This window comes from Pipistrellus kuhlii, unplaced genomic scaffold (assembly GCF_014108245.1).
Source record: "Pipistrellus kuhlii isolate mPipKuh1 unplaced genomic scaffold, mPipKuh1.p scaffold_m20_p_24, whole genome shotgun sequence".
Taxonomy (NCBI): domain Eukaryota; kingdom Metazoa; phylum Chordata; class Mammalia; order Chiroptera; family Vespertilionidae; genus Pipistrellus; species Pipistrellus kuhlii.
The window spans coordinates 2831527-2855482 of NW_023425523.1; the positions used below are offsets into that span (position 1 = coordinate 2831527).

The window sequence follows — 23956 nt, forward strand, 5'->3', positions numbered from 1 at the left end:
CCCGCACCCCGTGACGGCTCCAGTGTGCTTTTCTAGGCCAGTGGCCTGCAAACTGCGGCTCTCGAGCCACCTGCGGCTCTTTGGCCCCTTGAGGGTGGCTCTTCCACAAAACACCACGGCCTGGGCGAGTCTATGTTGAAGAAGTGGCGTTAGGAGAAGTTTAAGTTTAAAAAATGTGGCTCTCAAAAGAAACGTCAATCGTTGTCCTGTTGATAGGTGGCTCTGTTGCCTAATGAGTTTGCCGACCGCAGTCCTAGGCCCTCCCCCGGATGCCTTCCGGCTGTGGGATCCTTCGCAGGGCCTGCTCTGGTGGCGCTAGTGAGGGCTCCTTTCCTGCTGCTCACAGGCTGACCGCCTGGTTTAGGTTCTGCCTCCCTGTTCAGCCTTCCACTCCAGGCAGGCGCTGTTTTTTCGAACACAGAACGGTGAGTACCCGCCCCCATCCCAGGTGCTCGATAAATGAAAACCAGACCCCGAGAAGCTGGCCTTCACGCAGTTGTTCCCCCTGCTGGGATGGGAGCGGGTCCCTCAGGTCGTGCTGACCCTCCGCGCCCCGTGTGGCTGCGGGGAAATAACTTTTCCCAGAACAACAGACGATAAAATTAAGTGAACCTCCTGTGGTTACGATGTGCAGCGATTCCTAGGATCGCGGGCTTTTGCTGTGATCCCCCACAGGGAGTGATGTCGCCTCCTCTTGACAGTTATGTCACGGAGAAATGAAGCCAAAATGTAAAGACAGAACCAGAATGGGCTATCACACCTTCAACTGGAATAGTAGGTTTGCCGGCCACGGATCTAAACGGATCACTTTGAAAAGCTGAATAACCAGATACTTGCCTAACGGGGTCTGGTTTTCTTGCCTTTCAGAGACACGCAGGAACGTTCTCGATCCCAGCTTCTCTCACACGGTGTAAGCGGATGGATTGCTCTCAGTCTTGGTTCATTGCATTTAGAGGTGAGTGGGCTTAAGCACTGTACAGTTAACCTCCCTTCCAGTTAGTGAAATGCGTTCTTGACATTTTTTAGATCTACACACTCACAATGGGCCGAATGGGTCTCACTTTCAAAGACAAAGCATGACTTGGGATTACAGAGAACTCATTTGAGGACTCAGACCACTCATTAGTTCTTGATTTTTTTAATATCTATATAAAAAATAACGAGCGATTTACAGGTCTCTCTCTCTAATCAGAACCTCCGGTGTATATATAAAGGGACTGTACAATATATAAACATTTACAACCAGCACATCCGTATCTCGCTTAGCATTCCGAGGCCACGTTGCTAAGTCAGGGTATGATCAATACAGCGACAGGTTACTTGGGAGAAAAGAGCCACATCAGACTGACGACATGTGACATCCGAGTCACGTCACAGTTGACAGTAAAAATAGGATTTTTCTCACTAATTGTGGGCTGGAGGGAAAATAGTTTCTGTGGCGCTAACTCTGCGCTGTCCGGCCAGGACAGGAGGCGGGACAGGAGGCGGGACCCGTCCCGGGAGAGAGTTTCACAGTCGGACGCCGAGAGGGAGGGGCCGGACACAACAAGGAGAGGAACCCAGTGACAGACGGTGTTCAGACACCCCGGCAGGGCTGGATTCTGAGGAGTTCCTCTAGTGCTAGCTGCTACTGAATGCTGCTTCAGGGCGGGAAAGCACGCTGCTGGTGCTTAGACACTGCCGCCACCGCCCACCCCCACCCTTCACTGGACCGAGGGTCCCACAGGCCGAGCGAGGTCTGGGCTCCCGTCTGGCCTTTATGGAGCCAGTGAGCGGGGATGCGGGAGGCCGGCCCGCCTGTCCCCTGTCCTCGCCTGCGAGGGGCCGGGGCCTGGCAGCTTCCGGGAGACCGCCTGCGGGACCGAGTCCCTCACCCAGTCTGAGTCTTGTTGTGACTCTGCAAACAGGGACTGACCACCCCTGACTCAGCGGGTACAACCCAAAGAGCCTGAAATGGAAACCTGGTCACCGGGAGCACAGGGCATCCCTGCAGGAGGGCCGGGTCCTGGGGCCGGGTGTGTGTGTGTGTGTGTGTGTGTGTGTGTGTGTGTATGGGTGTGTGTGTGTGAGTGTGTGTGCGTGTGTGTGTGTGTAGGCGTGTGTATGTGTGAGTGTGTGTGTGTGTGTGTGTGTGAGAGTGTGTGAGTGTGTGTGTGTAGGCGTGTGTATGTGTGAGTGTGTGTGTGTGTGTGAGTGCGGGATGATGCCCCTGGCTCGGGGCTTCCTCCTCGGGGACACGCTGTCGGAGGTGACACCTTCCCGGGGGAGTTAAGACAGAATCCGTGCGGCTCGGGACCTGCCTGCCTGTTTTCTCCCAGCAGGACGGTGGGCTGTGTTTGTGAACGGGGCCCGTCTGCGGCCAGGAGCAGTGCCCTCTCCTGCAGGGACACGGATGTTCTCTGTAAACATGCAACATGCTATGGAGAACGTGACTCCCAGCCAGACCCACGTCACGGCCGAGGCAATACTGAGCGAGGAGGCGGCGGCGGAGGAGGAGGAGGAGGAGGAGGAGGGGGAAGAGGAGGAGGAGGAGGAGGCGGCGGAGGCGGAGGAGGAGGGAGGAGGAGGAGGAGGAGGGAGGAGGAGGAGGAGGGAGGAGGAGGAGGAGGGGGGAGGAGGAGGAGGGGGGGAGGAGGAGGAGGGAGGAGGAGGAGGAGGGAGGGAGGAGGAGGAGGGAGGAGGAGGAGGAGGAGGAGGAGGAGGGGGGGGAGGAGGAGGAGGAGGGGGGAGGAGGAGGAGGGAGGAGGAGGAGGAGGGAGGAGGAGGGGGGGGGAGGAGGAGGGGGGGGGAGGAGGAGGAGGGAGGAGGAGGAGGAGGGAGGAGGAGGAGGGGGAGGGGGAGGAGGAGGGAGGAGGAGGAGGAGGGAGGAGGAGGAGGGGGAGGGGGAGGAGGAGGGAGGAGGAGGAGGAGGAGGAGGAGGAGGAGGAGAAGAAGGCGGCGGAGGAGGAGGAGGAGGAGGAGGAGGAGGCGGCGGCGGAGGCGGGGGGAGGCGGCCGAGGACTTGGCACAGACCTGCCGTGCGCTGTGACCACACTAACGGTCACGCACGCCGTCTGTGCCGCCGCACGAGGCAGCCGCCCGGGGCCCTTCACCGCCCGGGCAGCTGGAGAAGCCAGTGTGCGCGGGTGCGAGCGTGTCTGACAGGAGGACTTTGGGGGGACGCTCACAGCCGCCCCGCCGCGCCCGAGGCTCTGCCGGCCCCCGGCACCTTCCAGGGCCCCGGCGTGATGGGCGCCCGCCGGCCGGGGGAGCCCCGGGCGCCGTCCGCCTCCTTCCCGCCGGCGTCCTCGGCGCCCGGCCCCGGCGCCCTCTCCGCCGCCTCCCCCGGGGGCCCGCGGCCCTTTCCGCTCTCCGCGCCGGCCCCGGCGGACGGCAGCGGCTGCTCCTCCGGGGAGCGCGGCCGGCCCTTCCCGGGCTGGCTCTGCCTCGGGCCGCTGTCCCGGGCCGCGGCCCCCTCCGTCCGGGGCGGCTTCCGGGGGCTGGCGGAGCGCTCCCGGGGCCGCCTCGGCTCGCCTGGGGGAGGCCCGGGGCCCGTGTCCGCACGGCCCTCCGCGGGGCGGCCGGCGGGCTTCCGGGGGCTGGCGGAGCGGCCCCGGCGGGGGGCGCCGGCCTCCACCTGCAGGAGGTGCCTCCTGTCCCCGTGGCCGTGGCCGTGGCCGTGGCCGTGGCCGGCGGGCGGCTCCCTCCTGCTGGCGCCTTTTTGGGGGAGGGACTGATGGGACGCGCTCTTCCTTCCAGGCGCCGGGCCCGGGGCCTCGCCCGCCGTCTCCCGCGGCGGGGCTCTCACCGAGGACGCCCCCGTGGCCGTGGCCGTGGCCGTGGCCGTGGCCGGCTCTCCGGCCGCCGAGCGCGAGGGCAGGCCCGCCGGCGGCTGCTCGTCGTAGATGACGCGGGGAGATGGAGGGTGCGCGGCGTCCCGGTCGCCTGGGGAGGAGGGGGCACAGTTAGAGGTCGGACTTGTGAGCGAGGAGCAGCGAGCGTGGGCTCTGACAGCCATTCGGCGTGGACGAGCATACGACACACAGTCTACGTGGCTCCATAAGGCAGGCGAGCGGACAGCTGTGTTTGCACATCCCGGGCGGGGCGTCTACACAGACAGCAAACAGCGGCAGCCACTCGCCCAGCTACTGATGTGGGAAAGCCCCATGAAAACCTAAAAACCAGGACCCCCCTCGGACCCGGTGACGTGGCCTAACCGAGCTCTGACCGGTGGACGCGGCCTGAGGATTCGGACGCTCACACGGGAGCCGCCCTGTGGCCCTGGGCTCCGGTGAACATTTTCTCATTAAGCTGCCAGACTAACGCCAAAGGGAGACTGGAAAGCGCAGCAGGAGAATGAGATGTATTTCACAGCATCGTTTTTAAATGAAAAGGAAAGAAAAGACGGAAGTGATGGACAAGACATGCAGATTTACCAAGTCTGTTAAGGAAAGACCAAGAAAAGCCCTGAAAGCCTTAGTGCTGCTCAGGCTTCACGAAGGAGCACAGACCGGAGGGAGCCAGACCTGGGGAGGAAGAGAGAGCGCCTGGGACGGTGCACACAGCGGGTGCCGCCGAGGGCCCGGGCGCGGGGCTGCGGGCAGCGGGGAGGTGGCGCGGTCGGAGGGAGGATGGCGGCGAGAGGGGCTGCAGGTTTCCAGGCCAGTGCCTGCCCCGGGGGCTCGCTGCCATCTCAGGGCGCCTGGGGCCGAGGACCAGAGGGCTGGCACTGCGGAATGCCTGCCCCTAAAGAGACTTCGGACGCCTCTCCTGACATTAAGCCTCTCGCCTCCACAGCCTCGCTCTGCACGGGCACTTTCTGTGTTTCCGGGGAAGCTAGCTTCCCTGTGCTCCGTTCCAGCCCAGACCTGCTGGAGCCACCTGCTTGGTGATACTGTTTGTCACTAAGGAAAACCGTGCCATGTCGCCAGCTGCCGGTGGTTCTGGCTTCGCTGGGACTTAGCTGTGAACTGTCCCCTCCGCGGACATGCTCCTCCTGCTGACCCTCCCCTCCACCCCCCCAGCTCTGCAGCCGCAGGCGCCACTCACCGTGGTCAGGGATCAGGCCCGTGCCCGGCCTCAGGAGCAGGTGGACCTTGTTCCCGCCGGCCTGGATGAGCTCGATGGCGCGCGTGTGCGTGATGCCCTGGGTGGGCTCCCCGTTGATCTCCACGATCTGGTCCCCGACCTGCAGGGAGCGACACGGGAGCTGCGCACGCCGGCCCGGCACCCCCTCCGCCGACCGGGGAGACCCCCGCCCGCGCACAGCGCCGCCGCCCGCCATGAGGAGGGGCCGGGGGCAGCAGCAGGAGGAAAGCCTAGCTTTTCACGACCAGGAAGCAGGGGCTGGGCATCTTGAGATCAAGAACCCAATGAAATATTCATCGATTTAAACGGAAACTCACCTTGGAGAATACATTCATACGAAGACAGATTTAAACCCAATGACTGACCCCTATGGCATCGCTGTGGTGTGGAACCATTTCCCTAACACAGCGGCTGCCAGCCTTTCAGACCGCGGGCTGGCGACCGCTGCCCTAACAGACGAGGGGCTGGAACAAGATGCTCGGCCCCTCTGCTGCTTCTGAGAAACGCCTGTTCTTAGAAAAACACGGACAGGGCTAACTTTCGCAAAGGGCCTGGTCAGAGATGACGATGGTGGGGATTTTACTCCAGACCCGAAACTACACTTCAAGGCGAAAAGTAACTAAAGGTCGTTGGCTTCGAAACGAGGGAAAATGAGCGGAAGCAATTCCAACGATCTGCCTGAGCTCACTGAACACCCAGACTGCCCGCCGTCCGCGCAGGCCGGAGGGACCTGTGCACCCCTCGCACACAGCCTCAGACTGCCCTGTGAGACGGGCACGAGGTCAGTGCCACCTCCTGGGGCGCTGGGAGGACTTACAGGGACAGGACATGATTACAGACCAAGCACAAATGTGTGCTAGTGTGAAGTTATCTGTTTTCGGGCTTTCCCAAAAAGTCCCAAGGGCACCAGTGTGAATTAGAGTTTACTTTAAATTTTTACTTTGTGCTATCTACAGTTATCTATGGAGTGTTTTGTTGTCTACTTACGAAAAAAAAAAAAATGAAATCGAGGATATCAGAAACCAGATCAATAGGCTTCATACCTACAGTGGCAAAGAAATCTTTAAGAGCAAGATAATTGATTTTTCAAAAGCCCAGATTTTCCAGAGGAGAAACGCTTTCATGAGGAAACAGATGACACATGAGCACTAGATGTGTAATCCTGCCGGTCGCCAAGGAGAGAGAATTGGAGCCCAGTGTGTGATGCGTGCTCTGGGTACATCTCTGAAGTTATACCGTATTTTTCGGACCATAAGACGCACTTTTTTCCCCCAGAAGTGGGGGGAAAAGTCCCTGCGTCTTATGTTCCAAATATAGCCTACACATATACTTTAAAAAAAAGTTTTTTTACTTGCCCGGCTCTGTGTGGTCTCTGTGTGCTTGCCCGGCTCTAAAATGGTTCTAAATGCTGCTGTTTACAGGGTTGATTACATGTGTTTATGACTGTGATGTTGGGTTTTAATGCATATAAAATATTTTAGGACACTATTTGTTTCAGAATCTTTTTTTCTTCATTTCCCTTCTCTAAAAACTGGTGCGTCTTATGGTCCGGAGCATCTTATGGTCCGAAAAATACGGTAATTAAGTTAGGACTGAAGTTATAATTAAGTTCAAGCACGTTCTTTGGCTTAAATTCACTGTCCAAACCTGCGTAGTTCTTATGTTGTAGCCAACAAGTCAATTATAATAAATCTGTAACTGAACAGACTGGCCACCAGGTGTCCCTGTGGTTTAGCGGGAAGCTGAGCTGGGGGAGAGGAGGCAGCAGCTCAGCCTCAGGGGCCCAGCGAGGGGCCAGCGCAGAACGCGGCAGGGAGAGGGAGAGGCAGACATGGTGTGCAGCCTGGTGACTTTAAAGCTTCCTAGTGGGACGAGAGCACACTTGGCAAATAGAACAAATTCACGTTCAGGTTTGCATTACTGAAAATAAAACGGGTGGGAGAAGAAGAAGGGATAAAGAAAAACGTGGCTCTCTCAAAAAACACTGTTTTTAAGGCAACCTCACAGCTTTTAAAATGTCCACTAAAAGTATCACAAACTCACATCTGACAGTCGTTCACAGGATCATCTCAGAACACGCCAGGAGCTGACAGGCCCCCCACAGGCACCAGCAGACAGACCTGGCCCCTCTGAGGCCGCCATGCACCGTCTGCCGGGACCTCGCCTGGGAGACCCCCTCCGGCCGGGAGGCTCGCTCTGACACGGAGGCCGTGTGGCCTGGGGGGTGGCGGGTCCTGAGACTGACTTGGTCCCACGTTAAACATGGACATTATCCCTCAACTCCTACTCTTCTCAGCTTTGCCTGGAACCTGCTCTCCTCCTCGCTACGGGTCTAAGGACCAGCTGAGACTCAGACACTCTCCTCAGCTCTCCGTCTTCACAGGTTCCCATGCTACTGTGTGCCGACGGCTTTGTACGGCCAGGCCCTGCCCACCAGCAATGAGTCCCAGGAACCAATCTTAAACCGTAACGACGATTCTTAAATAGTGACGATCCTTTAATAGTAATGACGATTAGCTGCATTACCCGTCCATCCTATTCCTCCAGCAGATTCCCACGGAGCACCCACGGGGAGCACCCACGGGGACCACCCACGGGGAGCACTCACGGGGAGCACCCATGGGGAGCACCCACGGGGAGCACCCCGGGCACGAGGACGGGAGCACAACAGGAAGGGAAGCACGGGGAGGAGAAGGGGCGCCGGGGTCAGGGCGCCGGCAGGCACACGCCTCTCGGGGTCCAGGGACCCCCAGCAGCTGCCCCCCGGAGCCAGAGCGGAGGTCGGGGGCCACTCACGTGGATCCTGCCGTCCTTGAGGGCGGGCCCGTCCTCGGCCAGGCGCAGGATGAAGAGCCCCATGTTGTACTCCTTCCCCCCACGGAGGCTGAACCCGAAGCCGCGGGGGCCGCGCGCCAGCTCCACCGGGAGGCAGCCCGGGCCCTGCGGGGGGAGGGGGACAGGCTCAGGGCCCTGCGGGGGGAGGGGGACAGGCTCAGGGCGCTGTGGGGGGAGGGGGACAGGCTCAGGGCCCTGCGGGGGAAGAGGGGGACAGGCTCAGGGCGCTGTGGGGGGAGGGGGACAGGCTCAGGGCCCTGCGGGGGAAGAGGGGGACAGGCTCAGGGCGCTGTGGGGGGAGGGGGACAGGCTCAGGGCCCTGCCGGGGGAGGAGGGGGACAGGCTCAGGGCGCTGCTCACGGCGGGGGAGGGGGGGACGGGTCCAGCTCCCCTGGGAGGCAGCCTGGGCCCTGCGGGGGGAGGGGGACAGGCTCAGGGCGCTGCGGGGGGAGGGGGACAGGCTCAGGGCCCTGCGGGGGGAGGAGGGGGACAGGCTCAGGGCCCTGCGGGGGGAGGGGGACAGGGTCAGGGCCCTGCGGGGGGAGGGGGACAGGCTCAGGGCGCTGCGGGGGGAGGGGGACAGGCTCAGGGCCTTGCGGGGGGAGGAGGGGGACAGGCTCAGGGCCCTGCGGGGGGAGGAGGGGGACAGGCTCAGGGCCGCTGCTCACGGCGGGGGACGGGGCTGCCCTTGGCACCATGCACCGCGATGGCGCTCCGCGGCTGGTACACATGCAGCCGGGATCTGGGGGCTGCGTGTCTCCCCTGCCAGCCGGTCAGTCAGAGAACAGAACTTTGGGACACGCTCCCTTTAAGTCCATTTTAACTAATTTTCCTGAAGGAAGAGAAAGCCCACAGCTCCTCTGATGAGCTCAACCAGGGTTCAGATATCTCCGCCCGCTGGGCAGACCTTCCTGTCCCTCTCCCCTCTCCTGGAAGCACACGGAAGGCCAGCCTCACAGCAGGTCCGCAGAGTGACTGACTGGAACGAATTTATCTCATTTGCGCCCTAGCAGGTGTGGCCCAGTGGATAGAGTGCTGGCCTGCGGGCTGAAGAGTCCTGGGTTCGATTCCAGTCAAGGGCACATACTGTACCGAGGTTGTGGTCTCAGTCCCCAGCGTGGGGTGAGCAGGGGGCACCGACCAATGATTTCCTCTCATCACTGATGCTTCTTTCTCTCCCTCTCCCTTCTTCTCTGAAGTCAATAAAAAATATTAAAAATCTGATTTGCAATAAAAAACACACCCAGGGTGCACCGGGGCGTCTCACCTGGCTGTGCCGGCTGCCCACTGCGGCCGCCGGGTCCGGCTGCGGGAGGTGCTTGTCCGCCCAGGAGGGCCTGTAGGCGGCGTCCTTCCCGGTGTCACTGCGGGGAGAAGCCGGGCGCTGAGCTGAGCTCACCCAAAGCAGCTTCTCCCCTTCCCCAGAGCAGGCCCGGCCGCCCCCACAACGCCCCGCCGGGGGCCGGGCTCCAGCCGGACAGGGTGCTGGGCTCCAACCAACCAACCCAACCGCCCGCGGGGCCCTGGGCCGCCAGCTGCCGTCCACACGGCCGGGGCTCCGGGCCCCCGGGCAGCAGCCCCGGCCGGAGAGCGACCTCGCCCCAGCCAGACGGCTCTGCCGGTGCCAGCGCCGAGGGGCTGCACGCACTACCGTGTTTCCCCGAAAATAAGACAGCGCATGGAAAGATGAGACATGCCCTGAAAATAAGACCTAGCGCAACTTTGGGAGAAGAAATTAATATAAGACACTGTCTTATTTTCGGGGAAACGGTAGTAGCCGAGTGCTTAGGGCCGACGTTTCCAGCGAAGAGGAAATAAACAGGCAGGAGCACTGCTCTGCTCAGGTTGCCTAGGAGACAGCATCTCTGTGGGGCCGGGCTTCCCCCCCAAACCAGGGCCTCCGTCCCCACGTGTGGGTGTGGGGTGTGGGAGCGGTGGGGAGTCGGGCTGTGCCGGGGAGGGGGGCCAGGAAGGACCTAAAGGTGGAAGGTGCAGGTTCTCATGCTGACCTGGGCGCTGGCTCCTCCTCACCGCGGGACGGGGGGCGGGGGGCGGGGGCGGGGAACAGGGGGGGGGGGGAGGGCCAGGTGGGGGTGCTGAGGAGAGCAGCCTCACCTGTCGCCGGGCACCTGGTTGGCCTGGGCGGGGCCCAGGGGCCGGTGCTGCAGGGCCGGGCTCTGCCTGGCCGAGTTGGTTCCTGACGGCGGGCCATGGTGCTCTGTTCAGAGGAGGAAAAGCGGAGCTAAGCACGTGTACCCCGAAACATGGAGGGTTTAGAGGCTGTGATCTGAGTGCGTGACAGTGCACAGCGCCCTCTCCCGCCGCCGAGGCTGCAAGCCGCTGAGCAGCCGTCAGAGGACCGTGGCCGCCTGCCTGTCTGCTGGGTCACGTCCATGTCTGAGGGCAGGAGTCACTTCTTACCCACACCCCCCCCCCCCCATGGGGACCGTCCGCCCAGCAGGAGGTCCTGCTGGCGAGGACGGCTCCGGGAGCCGCCTCGTACCCGTTCCCCTGTGGGCTCCGGGCTCACCCCCCTCACACACTGAGGGGGACAGAGGCCCGCCCGCCCCACGCGCCTCCAGCCGCGTCCCTCACCGGAGCAGTGGTCTCGCCTGGCCCTGAAGCCCAGCACAGTCGCCCTAGAGGTGGCGAATGCTTAGAAACAGCAGGCAGGCCTTTCTGAGAGCGCAGAGGGAGGCGAGGAAAGGCCATGTTCCTGCATCGGGCAGCAGCGCCAGCCCCGCTGCCTGGAGGCAGCGTGGCTCCGAGCACAGCTCTGAGCAGACACAGCCACGGCCGCGCAGGCACCGGCACCGTCGGACCGGCTCTAGAGCGGAAACCCATGCTCTATCCCGCCCGGACGTCACACACAGGAGGTGCGAAGTGCCCGGGAGAGGGGCACAGCGGTGACTGGGGCCCTGACGCTGAGCAAGGCTGATCGGCTGCCCATCGCCCGGACTCACAGGGCGTGGAGGGCCCGGGGCCGGACAGGAGGTGGAAGCGTGCGGGGTGAGGCTGCAGGAAGAGAACGGACGGACCGGGGTGCAGGGTTGTAGGGGGAATGGACACGAAGACGCACTCAGATCACAGCCTCTAAACACGCAGGCCGGAGCCCGCCCTCTGCTGCTGCAGGCTCCTCCTCGGGGGCTTCATGCGGCCGGGAAATGAGCCGAGCACCATGCAGTTCGTCAACAGCAGCCGGTGCCACTCAAAATGGCTCCTAAGCAGGAATCCCTGACCAAAGGCAGCTTCAGAGCAAAGCGAGACACTGAGTGCGTTTCACGCCCCATTTGCCGGCCATTCCCGCCCACCCCCCTCCGCCCTCACAGGGCGCTGGGCCTGGCGCCCAGGCTCTGTGCCCGAGCTCCTCAGAGGGTTCCTCTCAGCAGACGCAAGACTTTCATTTAAAAGGACACACAGTCGGAGAAGCCTCCCGCTCTCCCCGCTGCCGGCTGCTTACTTCCCGGCACGCAAACGGCCGCCCTCACCAGCCGGGGCTGCTGGTGTCTTTATGGTAAACTCTTTAGCCCGTTAAATGGGAAAGGCTGCCCGGCCGGCGTGGCTCAGTGGCTGAGCGTCAACCTGTGAACCAGAAGTTCACGGTTCAGTTCCCGGACAGGGCACAGGCCTGGGTTGCGGGCTCGATCCCCGGTGTAGGGCGTGAAGGAGGCAGCCGATCCATGATTCTCACCGTGGATGTTTCCATCACTCGCTCCCTCTCCCTTCCCCTCTGAAATACCTATCTACATATACAAGCCAGATAGGCAGCGTCCCCTCAGGAGTTTGAACGACTGGGAATTAGATGGCTCGCTATGATGTGCACTGACCACCAGGGAGCAGCATGGAACAAAGGAAGGCCAGCAGCCGGCAGCAAAATGGAAAAGGCGAACCATGAGACTCCAGCTGCCCTTCAGAGCTCCCTACCTTCCTCGGCGATGACGGTCAGGGTGACAGTGACGCCGGCATCTTTGATGAGCTGGACGATGCTGTCGTGGGACAGGTCCACGATGGACTGCCCGTTCACCGCCGAGATGTGGTCTCCCACCTTCAGCTTCCCACAGCGGTCCGCGGGGCTTCCCTCTATGACGCGGCCGATTTTATGAGGAATAACTGTAAGAAAAACAATTACTTAAAATAGCTGTGAGGGTTAGATTTACCACAACAGCAAAACTTAGCACAACAGCAAAGAAAATGCTTGAAAAAAACACACAAAAACACAGCAAAAGAAAAGCATCACATGCGAGCCTCCCGTCCAACTGCAGCTATTTCTGTATCTATAACCTTCCCCTTCTCGCCCTTATACATTCTCTTTTTTTTTTTTTTTAAATATCTTTTTATTGCTTTCTGAGAGGGAGAGAGAGAATCATCGATCGGCTGCCTCCAGCGTGCCCCCCACTAGGGGGTTGAGCCCAAAATCTGGGCATGTGTCCTGACCAGGAATTGAACCGTGACCTCCTGGTTCACAGGTTGATGCTCAACCACTGAGCCATGCTGGCCAGGCCACACGCATTCGCCTCACGTAGCTGCAGCCGCAGCATCCCAGCCTCTCTGCTGTCTTCCGTTCTCCATGACCTTCCCCCAGTCTTTACACTGGCGTCCACAGCCCTGCCGAGACGCCCACCTCGCTGGCACTGGTGGGAACACTCGCCAACCTGCCGGCCCTGGTCTGCCGCTGGCCGGTCAGGCCGCACCACAGTCTCTCGTGGGGCATCGCTCCCCCGAGGGAGGGAGCTTGTAAATGAACGCAGTTCAGCCTCCCGGGGAGGACTCGGCAGGTCCGGGTTAGGAGCCCGAATGTGTGGAGTGACTGGCCCGCCAACGAGGTGCCGGGCCGCGCCCCGATCTCCCAGTCACCGGTGTGGAACCGCAGACACAACTGGTGTGAGAGGTGCCACTGGGAACTTCCCAAAAATAACCCACACTGAGCTGAGGACCGATCAGACCAGCCCAGGCCCGTGAAGAAGGGCCTCTGCGGACAGGCAGGCCCTGTGCTCTGATGCGAGCCCTCCTCTCACCAACCCTCTGCCCGGCAGGGCCCGGCGCTGGCTCCATGTCTGCGTGAGGCTCCTCGGCCCCCCACCCCCCCGTCCCCCGTCCCCGGGAGATGCGGGGGTTCTAGGAGGCGTCCGCCGAGTCCGTTAACGAGATGCGAGCGGAATGAGCAGTTCTGGTTTTGGACCCGACGGAAAGTCCCAAGGACTCGATGTGAGATGCGGTGCCAACCTCAGCCTGATTCACTATTCAAGCTGATAATTAATGAGCTGCAAACACTCATTTCCTGCCGCACATTAGCTGCTGCTTCAATCTTACATTCTAATGGAGCTTTCTTCCCCATCTCATTACTCAAGTATTAATAAACTTCTCAAAGTTTCTCTTAAAAAAAGATCAAGAGACAGTGACAAACAATTTCACAAATAATGCTGAGGACGGCGGCGGCAGCAGGCCTGGGCTGCGGCCTCTGGGCCGTAGCTCCTTTCCTCCCTGGACACAGGTGAGACCAGAAGCACCACCACCGCCCCCCGCACAGAGGAACCTGGAGCTCTGACGGGAAGGATGTGCCCAGACCAGAAGCCTCCAGCAGGGCCGAACCCACGGCCGCCGGCCGCAGAGCCCAACACGGATGCCACTCTCGTACAGAGACGGACGGCACCGACACCGCCAAAACTGCAAGAAACAACTCAAGTACAAAACAGCCCTGGCTGGTGTGGCTCAGTGGGTAGAGCATCAGCCTGTGGACTGAAGGGTCCCAGGTTCGGCTCCCGGTCAGGGCACAGGCCCGGTTGCAGTCTTGGTCCCCAGTGGGACATGCAGGAGGCAGCCGATCAGTGATTCTCATCGTTGATGTTTCTGTCTCTCCCTCCCTCTCCCTTCCTGTCTGAAATCAATAAAAATATTTTTAAAAAAAGTTAAACATTTTAAGTGTAAACAAATATAATACACACAAATAAGAATATATCTAATATGTAATATATTCAAGTGTAATATATGTTTTAAATAGAATCACTGTGAAAGTGTTAAGCATTTTAAGGAATGCAACTCATTTTACTGAATTCCTCCGTGTTGCTTGGCTTTATGGTGAAGATGGACGCCGCCCTGGTTTTTGTAGTTGGAGAAGAGGAATAGCTTTGATGGAGAGAGGCCGTGGCTGACCTGGAGGCTGGGTTACTTCGCGCTCTGAGGGTCAGAATACGACGATCTGAGATGGTCACTTGTGTTTGGAAATCCTGATTTCCAACGACAGAACACGAGAGGCCCCTAAAAGCCGCTTTCTTCCAGTTTCCTGAATCAGGCCACATAACCATCCTCCCACCACCACAGACAGTTCCAGTTCCAAGCGTTGCCATAGCAACTGCTTATGGAAAATGGAAAGGAGTAGCAGTGAGCAGTGGCTGACACGGGAGCCATAACTCATCGTGTCACCGGCTCCCTCCTCCGCACGCGGGCATTCACTTCCGCGAGGCTCCTGTACATTCCCGGGCTCCCGGAAGTGTCTGCTTTTGTCCCTGAGATCTCAGTGACCATCTCGTCTAAGAGGATCTCACGGCCCAAGAAATAAACGCACAAAGGCAAGAGGCATGTGTCATGCGGTCAGAGATGCTTTTTATCCGACTTAGGAAAATGAAGTTACCAGACAAACATGCTACGTAAAGAATCATTTGCCGGTTCTCTTACTCATTTGGATTTTCTAATTATATTTAGAGATAATTATTTCTTAGAAACACTAAAATGAGACAATTTTTTTTTTTTTTTTTTTTTTTTTTTTTTTAATTTGGTGAATCCTAACAGCCCTGAACATACTGGAGATAGTTCCTCTCTGGTAAGGCAGTGAATACACCCGTCCCTCCCAGAGGAGAATATTCCCATGTGCCAGTTCAGGATATCTAGGTTACTTTCCAAAGGTTCTGACTACATGTTTGCCTTTCAATGAAGCATACACAAGCAGGTCCCTTTAGAGGCAAAATACGGCAATTCCCGTTAAATAACACAAAGGGACAGTTGAAGACATATCTGGGCCAAGGTTTTTCTGTTAATCTGTTTTGCTTCCTCTCAGCTGCTTCTAGCACTGGATTCACTGCTGCATACATGATTTCTCCTAATTAAAACACCACCTGCGCCCCATATTAAAAGCCTAGGCACTGTCCTTTGACCAGGAGTCAGGTCCCGTCCCTGACATACTGCCACAGAATTCTTCTTGATGCAAACCAAGCCTCAGACCCTTCGTTCCTGCAAGCTGAGATGACACACAAAGTAGGAGGTCTGGCCCAGATCACCTCATCCTATATAATAAAAGGCTAATATGCAAATCGACCGAATGGCCAAATGACTGGTTGCTATAATGTGTACTGGCCACCAGGGGGCAGATGCTCAATGCAGGAGCTCAGCCAGCAGCCAGGCTCACGGCTGGCAAGTGCAGTGGCGGTAGCAGGAGCCTTTCCTGCCTCTGTGACAGCGCTAAGGATGTCTGACTGCTGCCTTAGGCCTACTCCTCACAAGGAGTGGGCGGGGAGTGGGCCTAAGCTGTCAGTTGGACATCCCCTGAGGGATCCTGGACTGAGACTCCCCCATCCAACCCCCGAGTGCATGAATTTCATGCACTGGGCCTCTAGTTGGAGAATAAAGAGAATTCTCATCACTCTTAAAGGGTGAACATCATCCCTGGCCAGTTTGCTGAGCCCCCGGGGGAGACTCAGGAAGCCGGACCCAGCGGCCGGTCGGTCAGGACAGCAGGCCCAGCAGCCCTCACCTCCGGGAGGCGGCTTGGTTTTGGAGGTGAGGATGACGAAGCCAAACCCTTCGTTCTCCTTCCGCTGCAGGACGACCTCGTAGGCCTCGGGGGGCGTGGGCCGGGCGAGGGCGTCCGCTCGGTTCAGGCGCGGGGACCCGTTCTGTGCCGAGAGGAGGGCTTGGGGGCTGTCGTCCTCCGGCTGCTTCTCTGCAACAGACACCATCGACACACATGGTCATTGTGAGAACGATAGCGTGTTTGTGCTAAGCTCGTCACAACACATTCAGTTCCTAATGACAGGACAGGAAAGCTGCCGCCAAGCTCCGGGCGTAATCTGCGGGCAGATGTGGGCAGCAGCTGTCTGTGGACTGAAATGCCCTGGATGTAAACAGCTGGGAAAATGCACAGCGGGACGTCACCGGAGAGGGATTTTCAAAGCTTCCATCAAATTTGATAGGAATACAGTCCTTGAAATGGTTAGATTTCCCGGGGTCTCCAGCAAATGGCCAGTTAACCTAGCAGTTACACCAGGTTGTTGTTTTTTTAAATAGGCAAATTTTGTGCCATAAATAGATACAAGCCATCATAACAACCACAACACACCACCACTGACAATACACAAGCACAGTATCTGTTTTGGCTCAAAATTGACACCATCCTGAGATAGCTTTTGAAGCTCAACCAAGTGCCACCAGCATCCAATCGTTAATGAAGAAAATCAAGGGTTTCGGGGCGTAATTCATGGTTAGAATGAGCGAGCTAAATGCCTCTGGTGGTACCACGTGGGCCTGCAACTTCCTCAGGGCGCTGCCTCAAGTGAGCCAGCATCCGCGTGGCCAGGCCTCCCCCCGCACCCACTGTGTTCTGTTCTGAGCCCTGGGCCACTCGGAGGCGACAGTGCGCCAGCATCCGTGTGCACCCCTCAACACCCCATCTTCCCGGGGTGGGCTTGCTTGGGACGCGGCCATCAAAACACAGGGCCTGGCTTCTGTGTTAGAGTAATGCAAATGCCTTAATCAATAGGAAAAAAAGGGGGGAATGCAAAGACCATCGAGTCAGCAGACACTGGACGTCCTCGCTGTGCCAGGCCGGCACTCCTAACTCAGTGGTCGGCAAATCGCAGCTCGAGAGCCACATGCGGCTCTTTGGCCTCTTGAGTGTGGCTCTTCCACAAAACACCACGGCCTGGGCGAGTCTATGTTGAAGAAGTGGTGTTAGGAGAAGTTTAAGTTTAAAAAATGTGGCTCTCCAAAGAAATGTCCATCGTTGTGCTGTTGCTATTTGGCTCTGTGGACTAAAAAGTTTGCCAACCACTGTCCTAACTGAAGGGGTACGTGCCCCCGCCTTCGGGGGGCTTACCGTCCGCGCGACGGGGTTGTCCTTTTAAAACTGTAAGTGGCCAGAATTGGCCTCTCAAAATTCCTATCTAACATACACAAAGCTGCTGATGAGAAAAATGGAAGAGAAATTTGTATCTGGGCGCACAGTCCAGACGGCGGGCTGTCATTAAACACCCGGGTCGATCCGGCCAGTTCTGTCCCAGCCTCTCTGGAAATAGCTGTAAACCCAGATCCTGACCGTATCTACATTACAGCGTGGTAAAGATTCAACGACAGAATCCACATGCCTGGGACACAGGAAGCTCTCAATAAACGTTCAATTACATTCTCCCTCAAGGGGAGGCGTCTGTCCTCTGAGCATGCAGGATTTCACTGGGACCCAAAGTCTTTGGATATTCAGTGAGTGGGATGCCTCAGTATGATCAGATAACTCTGTATTTGTTTTAAGAGGGCAGATTGAACCTGGTGAAATCACCAATATATTGATCTAATTTTATTATGGACACCCCCCCTCCCCATTTTTCTTTTTTGACAGTGTGATTATGATTTCTGAATCCTTCTGACCTTCCATGACCTTCCACAACGAGGCCCTGGGTCCCACCCAGTGGGTAGTCTCACACACATGTCACATGCCCCCTCCCGCCCCCCGGGGGGAAGTGGGCCGAGTCTCCGCTCCCTGTGACCATCGGCCGGCGGGCCCGTACCTCCGTAGAAGATCTTCCTCCGGACGGTCAGGAGCACGTGGCCGTTGCGAGCCGCCGTGGTCATGAGGTCCAGGACCTGCTTGTGGGACTTGCCCTTCACGGGGATGCCGTCGATGCACATGAGCTCGTCGGCGGCGCGCAGCCGGCCGTCCTTCTCGGCGGCGCCCAGCGGGATGATGGCCCCGATGTAGATCTGGCGAGACAGCGGGGCGGGGGTCTGGCTGTGCAGTCTGCCAGGGCCGGCCACGATCCCCAACCGCCTGGTGAAGGCTCCCGACCCAGTGCCAGGCCCAGCACCATGCAAACCCACAGGTGGCTGCGGCTCTATTTTGGAGGCGGTACCGCGGACAGCGGCCGGTCCCCGCAGCGGCCCTTTAAGTAACGGCACCACAGGGCCCCGGCTGGACCCTCCCCCCGGGCTGGGCACAAAGAAGGCAGAACGCACCGAGCTGGCAATAACGTTAACCGGTGCCACCATCGCCGCCATCACAACAACAAAACCAAGTCACTGCGCTCAAAAAGCCCCGTTCTGTGGGGTCGCTACAACAGACAGCAGTCTGTCGCCGTCAGGAAAATCTCTCGCACTGTCACAGCCGCTGGATAATTCCTACGCTGCTGCCATCCCCTGCGGCTGTCGGCCCAGGTTCAGTACGTCCGACAGAAGCATTTCTGGCTCCTGGGTCTCGAGCCAGTGGCTATTTTTAGGGGACAGAGTGGCTAAGGCGCAGCTGCCTCCAGGTGAGCAGGCCTAGGGCACCGCGCTGGCTGCAGTCCCAGAGGTCGGGGCCAGGACAGAGCTGCTGAAACCCGACATCGGAGAGAAAGGTTTCTTCCAGGTGGTTTGAGATAAAATTTTAAAATGTCTAAATGACCACTACGAGTACCAACACAACAGGAAGCAATTAAACAAAAAATGTTCCTCTCTCTTAAAAAAAAAAAAAAAATTATATATATATATATATATATATATATATATATATATATATATATTTTATTTTAGAGAGAGAGGGAGAGAAAGGAACATCAATGATGAGAGAAACATTGATTAGCTGCCTCCTGCACGCCCCCTACTGGGGATCAAGTCAGCAGCCTAGGCCTGCGCCCTGACCAGGAATCTAACTGGTACCTCTTGGCTCATGAGTCGGTGCTCAACCACTCAGCCACACCAGCCGGGCTCAAACAAAACCATATCATCAGAAATAATCAAGGTTCCTATGCCTGGCCTACACAGGGGAAACTATTAACTGTATTCGACAATACTCACCAGGATACATTTATAAGACAGAAATCAAATGTCCTATTCAGAAACAGAAGAAAGCCTGTCACTTGAAAAGATTATTGTTACTCACCTAACTTGCCAGCATCATCATGATTCAGTCTTTCTTGATATTAGACAAAAAACCCACTTCAAAAACTTTAAATTCTAAAGAAGCACATTACTTCTTTGTCATTCAAACTAAGGGCAGAACTTTAAAAAATGCTATCCACCACGTTTGTTCTTTCATTTTACCGGAGAATCGTGTATGAATAAAATTCTGGATTTTAAATGCTCTGCAAAACATAACCCTCATGCTTTCTGGACAGAAACATTAATTATTTTATATCTTTCTGGTTTCGTAGGTAACAAATGAAATGGCAAATTTCTGAGCATAAAAGTGTCAACCCATTAATAATGAGGTGAGCAATACGGATGAGGTGACACGATATTCATGGCTCAGGCCCAGTTTGCGGAACGCTCAGAAGACAGAGCGACTGTGGTAAAGAGGACTTTGAGTTACAGGTTTCTTAGAAAAGGGAAATGCCTTACGGTCTCTTTAATGAAGGCAAAAGGGAAGCACCAGGCACACGGAGAGATTAATTCCTGTCCAGCTGAGGGCCGGAAGATCCAGTTTCCACCGCCAGCGGTAGCTGCACAAGCTAAGGAGGGACCGACCACGAACTAATGGAAATGCTATTCTCATGTTAACGAAACTGACAGAAGACAAAATATTTAAAAATAAAACAAAACAGAAAACGGCAAAAAAAAAAAAAAATTAAATAAATAAAAATAAAAAACCCCGATTCTACAAAACTGCCACTGAACAGCGTTCCGGGCAGCCGTCCGGGGCACTCACAGCTTGGTCAGGGCCGTCTCCGCCCAGCACCCGGAAGCCGAACCCCGACTCCTGTTTCCGGAGAAACACATCCAGGTCTTTGGTGTTTGGCGCTAAGGAAAACCAGAAGATATTAAACACATAAATAAGTACTTTGGTTTATTTTAAAAGGATTAAAATGAAGTTAAGTTCAGTATTTTGGAGGGTAGTTTTATAGAGTTCAATAAACTGCAAAAATTTACCCAAGAGTAAAACACCACACACAAAAAAAATAATAATTCAATTGTAAATCTTTGCTCTGAGTTCCAAACAAAACTTTGTATCAAGTTTTACCCTTACACCTGGCGGTGTGGCTCAGTGGTTGAGCAGTGACCTATGAACCAGGAGGTTACGGTTTAATTCCCAGTCAGGACACATGTCCGGGTTGTGGGCTCGATCCCCAGTGGGGGGCATGGAGGAGGCAGCTGATCAATGATTCTTATTGTTGATATTTCTTTCTGTCTCTCCCTCTCCCTTACTCTCTGAAATCAATTAAAGCACACACACACACACACACACACACACACATATAAAGATTTACCCTCATGTTCATGTGCTCAGTGCTACACTACCATTAACTCCTCATGCCTTCAAATCAGCATTACAATATTCAATTCAAAATTACCCTAATTCAAGTTTGATATTTGATTGTGTAAATTGCCTAAATTAACACGTGGGCAAATCCTGGAAAGAGAGAGTCGGTAAAATGTCTTAGTTCTGCTCCTAACCTGATGCTTTGTTTCAGAAAAGCATTCCGCGTGGAGTGCTTGACTTAGCCTAATTTTGCAAAATGGAATATAATTTTAAAAGTAAGTGACGGCTAACGCCTATCATTGGCCCCATTTTCTCACTGGGGAAATGGAGGGCCCAGCCTCACAGGGAGGGAAATGGCAGAGGTTTGGACTCAGCTGTTTCCGTGGTCTGACTCTGAACCCCAAAGGGGGCAATCACCAGAGATTAAGTCCGGAGCAGCTGCTGCGTGGCTGCCATCTCATCTGTGCGAACGCATGGTGCCACGGAGGAGAGGGAAGCATCTGCACTTCCCTTCAGATGCAGGGCCCACGTGACCTGTTTACCCATCTCTGTGTTCCCGTTGCTTTGATGCTGGGTACACAGTAGGCACTGAATATGTGCTTTTGAAAAGAAGGAAAAAAAAGCAACGAAGAGAACGAATGAATGTTGACTGGGACTGGAAGAAGCCCTGAGCCATATTAGGATGGAATGAAGAAAGGACTTTTCAGGTGGTCTTAATAGAGGGTAGGCCCCAGTTTATAAAACAAATAATAATGAAATTGATTTAGTCGCCGGCTCCCCTGAGACACGCCACCAGCACTCACGTCTGTCCTCGTACAAGGTCTTGGACTTCAGGTAGACCTCCGAGGGGTCCAGCTTGGGGGAGCCGGCCCGCACGATGCAGGGCGGGAAGGGCAGAGGCTGCGGGGTGGGCTCGTTCACAGCCTCCAAGCTGCCCGCGTGCTCCTTTCTGTCCGCCCTCTGGAAGGGAAGGGGCTTCGCTTAGCGTTTAAACAGCCAGAGGGTGGAGGAGCCCATAACACGGGTGTCTGAGCCGGTGTGCCAGCTGAGGGTGGTGTGGAGGGGCAGGTCGAAGCCCGGCCTTCTGTGGCCCCCCGGGCGTTCCCTCTCGGGGCCGAGGGTTAAACCAGTGGTCGGCAAACTCACTAGTCAACAGAGCCAAATACCAACAGGACAACGATTGACATTTCTTTGGAGAGCCACATTTTAAAAACTTAAACTTCTTCAAAACAGACTCGCCCAGGCCGTGGCATTTTGTGGAAGAGCCACACTCAAGAGGCCAAAGAGCCACGGTTTGCAGCCCCCACGAGCCTGGGCGAGGCAGCACGTCTTCCCTCCAGGCTCAGGGCGGGGATGTGAGCATCCATGGCCCTCCGGGAGCTCCTCTCCGCCAGAGAGGGGCCCCGAGCAGCCTCTTCAGTGGCCACGCCGTCCTGCTGGACGTGTCCCTCCTCACACACACTCAGCCGGAGAGCACGCTCTCCTCCGCGGCCTTCTGACCCCCGCTTCCCCGAGTGCCTGACAGCCGGGCGGGGGCCCCACTTCTCTGTAGCAGGCACCCCGCGGGGGGGTGTCCTGGCAGAGGGGGGCAGCGTGCTGGGAAGGAGCGATTGAGGGCCGCTGTGTACTCACCGTTTTGGCAGTTTTCGTTGGTGAAGGAGGACCTTGAAAAAAACAAAAAACAAAAAACACAAGCTGCGTTTTAAAAACAGGAAAACATGTGTGACGAACCATTTGCGATGGCCTGGCTCTGTCCTGTCCTTACAGCCACACATCAGATGTCTAAACGCATAGAGAGGAGAGGGGATCCATCATGGACAGGAGGGAAACCATCAGGAACTCAAGAATCTGCTGCAAAGGATGCTGCTCACGGAAGCAGTCAGAGAGAACCTTCCGGAGCATGCCCCCGGGGGGCCAGCCGGAAGGACGGTAGCAGATAAGCACGTGTGGGCGGTGACCATGGCCGGCCGGCCGCACTCACCTCCTCGCAGGATGAGCAGCGGCACGTCGGCACCCACGGGGAACTGCTTCAGCACCTCCACCACCTGCAGGTGCGTGAGGCCGTGCACGTCCTGGCGGTAGATCTCCTTGATGACGTCGCCCTTCTGGAGGCCGGGGCACCACTGGCTGTCCAGGATCATCTTCACCTTCTGGCCGGCGGGGCTGTCCGCGATGGCGAACCCGAAGCCCTTGGGGCCCTTGACCAGCGGGACGGTCACGAGCTCGGGCTGGGAGGCGTCCGAGGAGGCCACGGACGCCCGCTGCTCGCCCGCGTCCGAGGGCCCGTTGAGACGGTCGCTGGCCGGGACCGGCCCCGGCTTCCCATTCTGGTCGGGAGCCGCCGCCCCCGGCTTCACGTCCTGGGCGTTCTCACCCTTGGCCAGCAACTGCCCGTTGAGAACGGGAGGGGCGGCCACCATGTCCGCGGCAGGGTCTTCGGGGTCGTCGGGGAGCGGGTACCCGCGGCACAGGGTGAGGCTCACGTACTGGTTGACGGGCACCAGCTGGAACATCTGGACCACGTCCGCGTGGGTGTGACCCAGGACGCTGCTGCCGTTGATGTCCACAATGACATCGCCTGGTGGAAGAGGATAATTTGGGAGATCCCGGACCCTGATTGGAAATAAGCCACCATCCATCACGAAAGGCAGTGTGATGGCGGCGGGAGCTGTCCACGTGCGGCCTGCATGGGGTGTGAACTAACAGAGGAGTAGAAAAGTCTAGTCAACAGTTTGAGAGGCAACCTCAGTGGGTCACTCAGCCCTTCTGGGAAAATGTGTTTGAGTCTCCCGCACGGTCTGTAACTAGTCCTGAATGTGCCCTTTGCCACAGACACGGTCAGCCTTAGAGAACTTTCTAGAAGTTAGGAAAGCTATTTCACACAAACTCATGCAGCTCTGCAGCAATGGCAATATCTGTGTCTATCGTCCTTCACGTGGCGGCTCAGCGTTATTCCCGACCAGTGAGGCCAAGGAAGCGAGCAGACCAGGCAGCCTGGGAGAGAACTCAGGACATAACCGTTTGTGGGCGTCACCATCCACATCGCAACGGATCCTTTTTCAGAACAGGTCTAGGTCAGTGTCAGGTAGCTCCAAAATGCCCCACACAGTGGAAGAAAACCAAAGCTTCACATACCATGTTTCCCCGAAAATAAGACATCCTCTGAAAATAAGACCTAGCGCAACTTTGGGAGAAAAAATTAACATAAGACACTCTTATTTTCGGGGAAACAGGGTAGTTCTCTGAGATGGCTCATACATCGTTAGCTTAGTCCAGCCAAGCGGTGATTAACCAGGGCTTCCTCATCCATTTGGCTACAGGAATTTAAAAGTGCTCGGTCTGGGGTGCTGCCCGGAGGCGGATGGCGATGGTGGAAACATCCAGAACACAAACATGCGTGTTTATTAACGTGCCCACCTGGAGCGATCTTCCCGTCCTGCGCGGCCGGGCCGTCTTTCAGCACGTTCTTCACCTGCAGGAACTCGTCCGGCCGGTCGCCGCCGATGATGGTGAAGCCGAAGCCCATGGCGCTCTTCCTCAGCGACGCCCGCACCAGGACGCCTTTCAGCTGGGCCGGGTCCCGCGTGAAGTGGGATTTCTCCGTGTCTGCGCCGAAAG

The 23956-nt window shown here is 57.1% G+C and overlaps 1 protein-coding gene across 2 annotated transcripts in view; it reads right to left on the reverse strand.

Moving 5' to 3' along the window:
• Nucleotides 1–2935: 2935 nt before the first annotated feature.
• Nucleotides 2936–23956, reverse strand: part of MAGI3 (membrane associated guanylate kinase, WW and PDZ domain containing 3) — a 120345-nt gene continuing 99324 nt past the window's right edge. The window contains exons 9-22 of one of the 2 annotated variants that reach the window (XM_045586853.1): nt 23756–23944; nt 22320–22916; nt 21971–22002; nt 21142–21298; nt 19787–19878; nt 17673–17865; nt 15647–15835; nt 11827–12012; nt 10018–10120; nt 9170–9266; nt 7864–8007; nt 5029–5167; nt 4416–4505; nt 3805–3924 (exon numbers count right to left, since the gene is read on the reverse strand). In XM_045586853.1, the coding sequence (XP_045442809.1) occupies nt 4456–4505; nt 5029–5167; nt 7864–8007; nt 9170–9266; nt 10018–10120; nt 11827–12012; nt 15647–15835; nt 17673–17865; nt 19787–19878; nt 21142–21298; nt 21971–22002; nt 22320–22916; nt 23756–23944 (2168 nt within the window). In that variant the 3' untranslated portion in view covers nt 3805–3924; nt 4416–4455. Of the gene's footprint in view, nt 3925–4415; nt 4506–5028; nt 5168–7863; nt 8008–9169; nt 9267–10017; nt 10121–11826; nt 12013–15646; nt 15836–17672; nt 17866–19786; nt 19879–21141; nt 21299–21970; nt 22003–22319; nt 22917–23755; nt 23945–23956 lie in introns of both variants that reach the window. The other variant, XM_045586852.1, reaches the window with a different exon arrangement.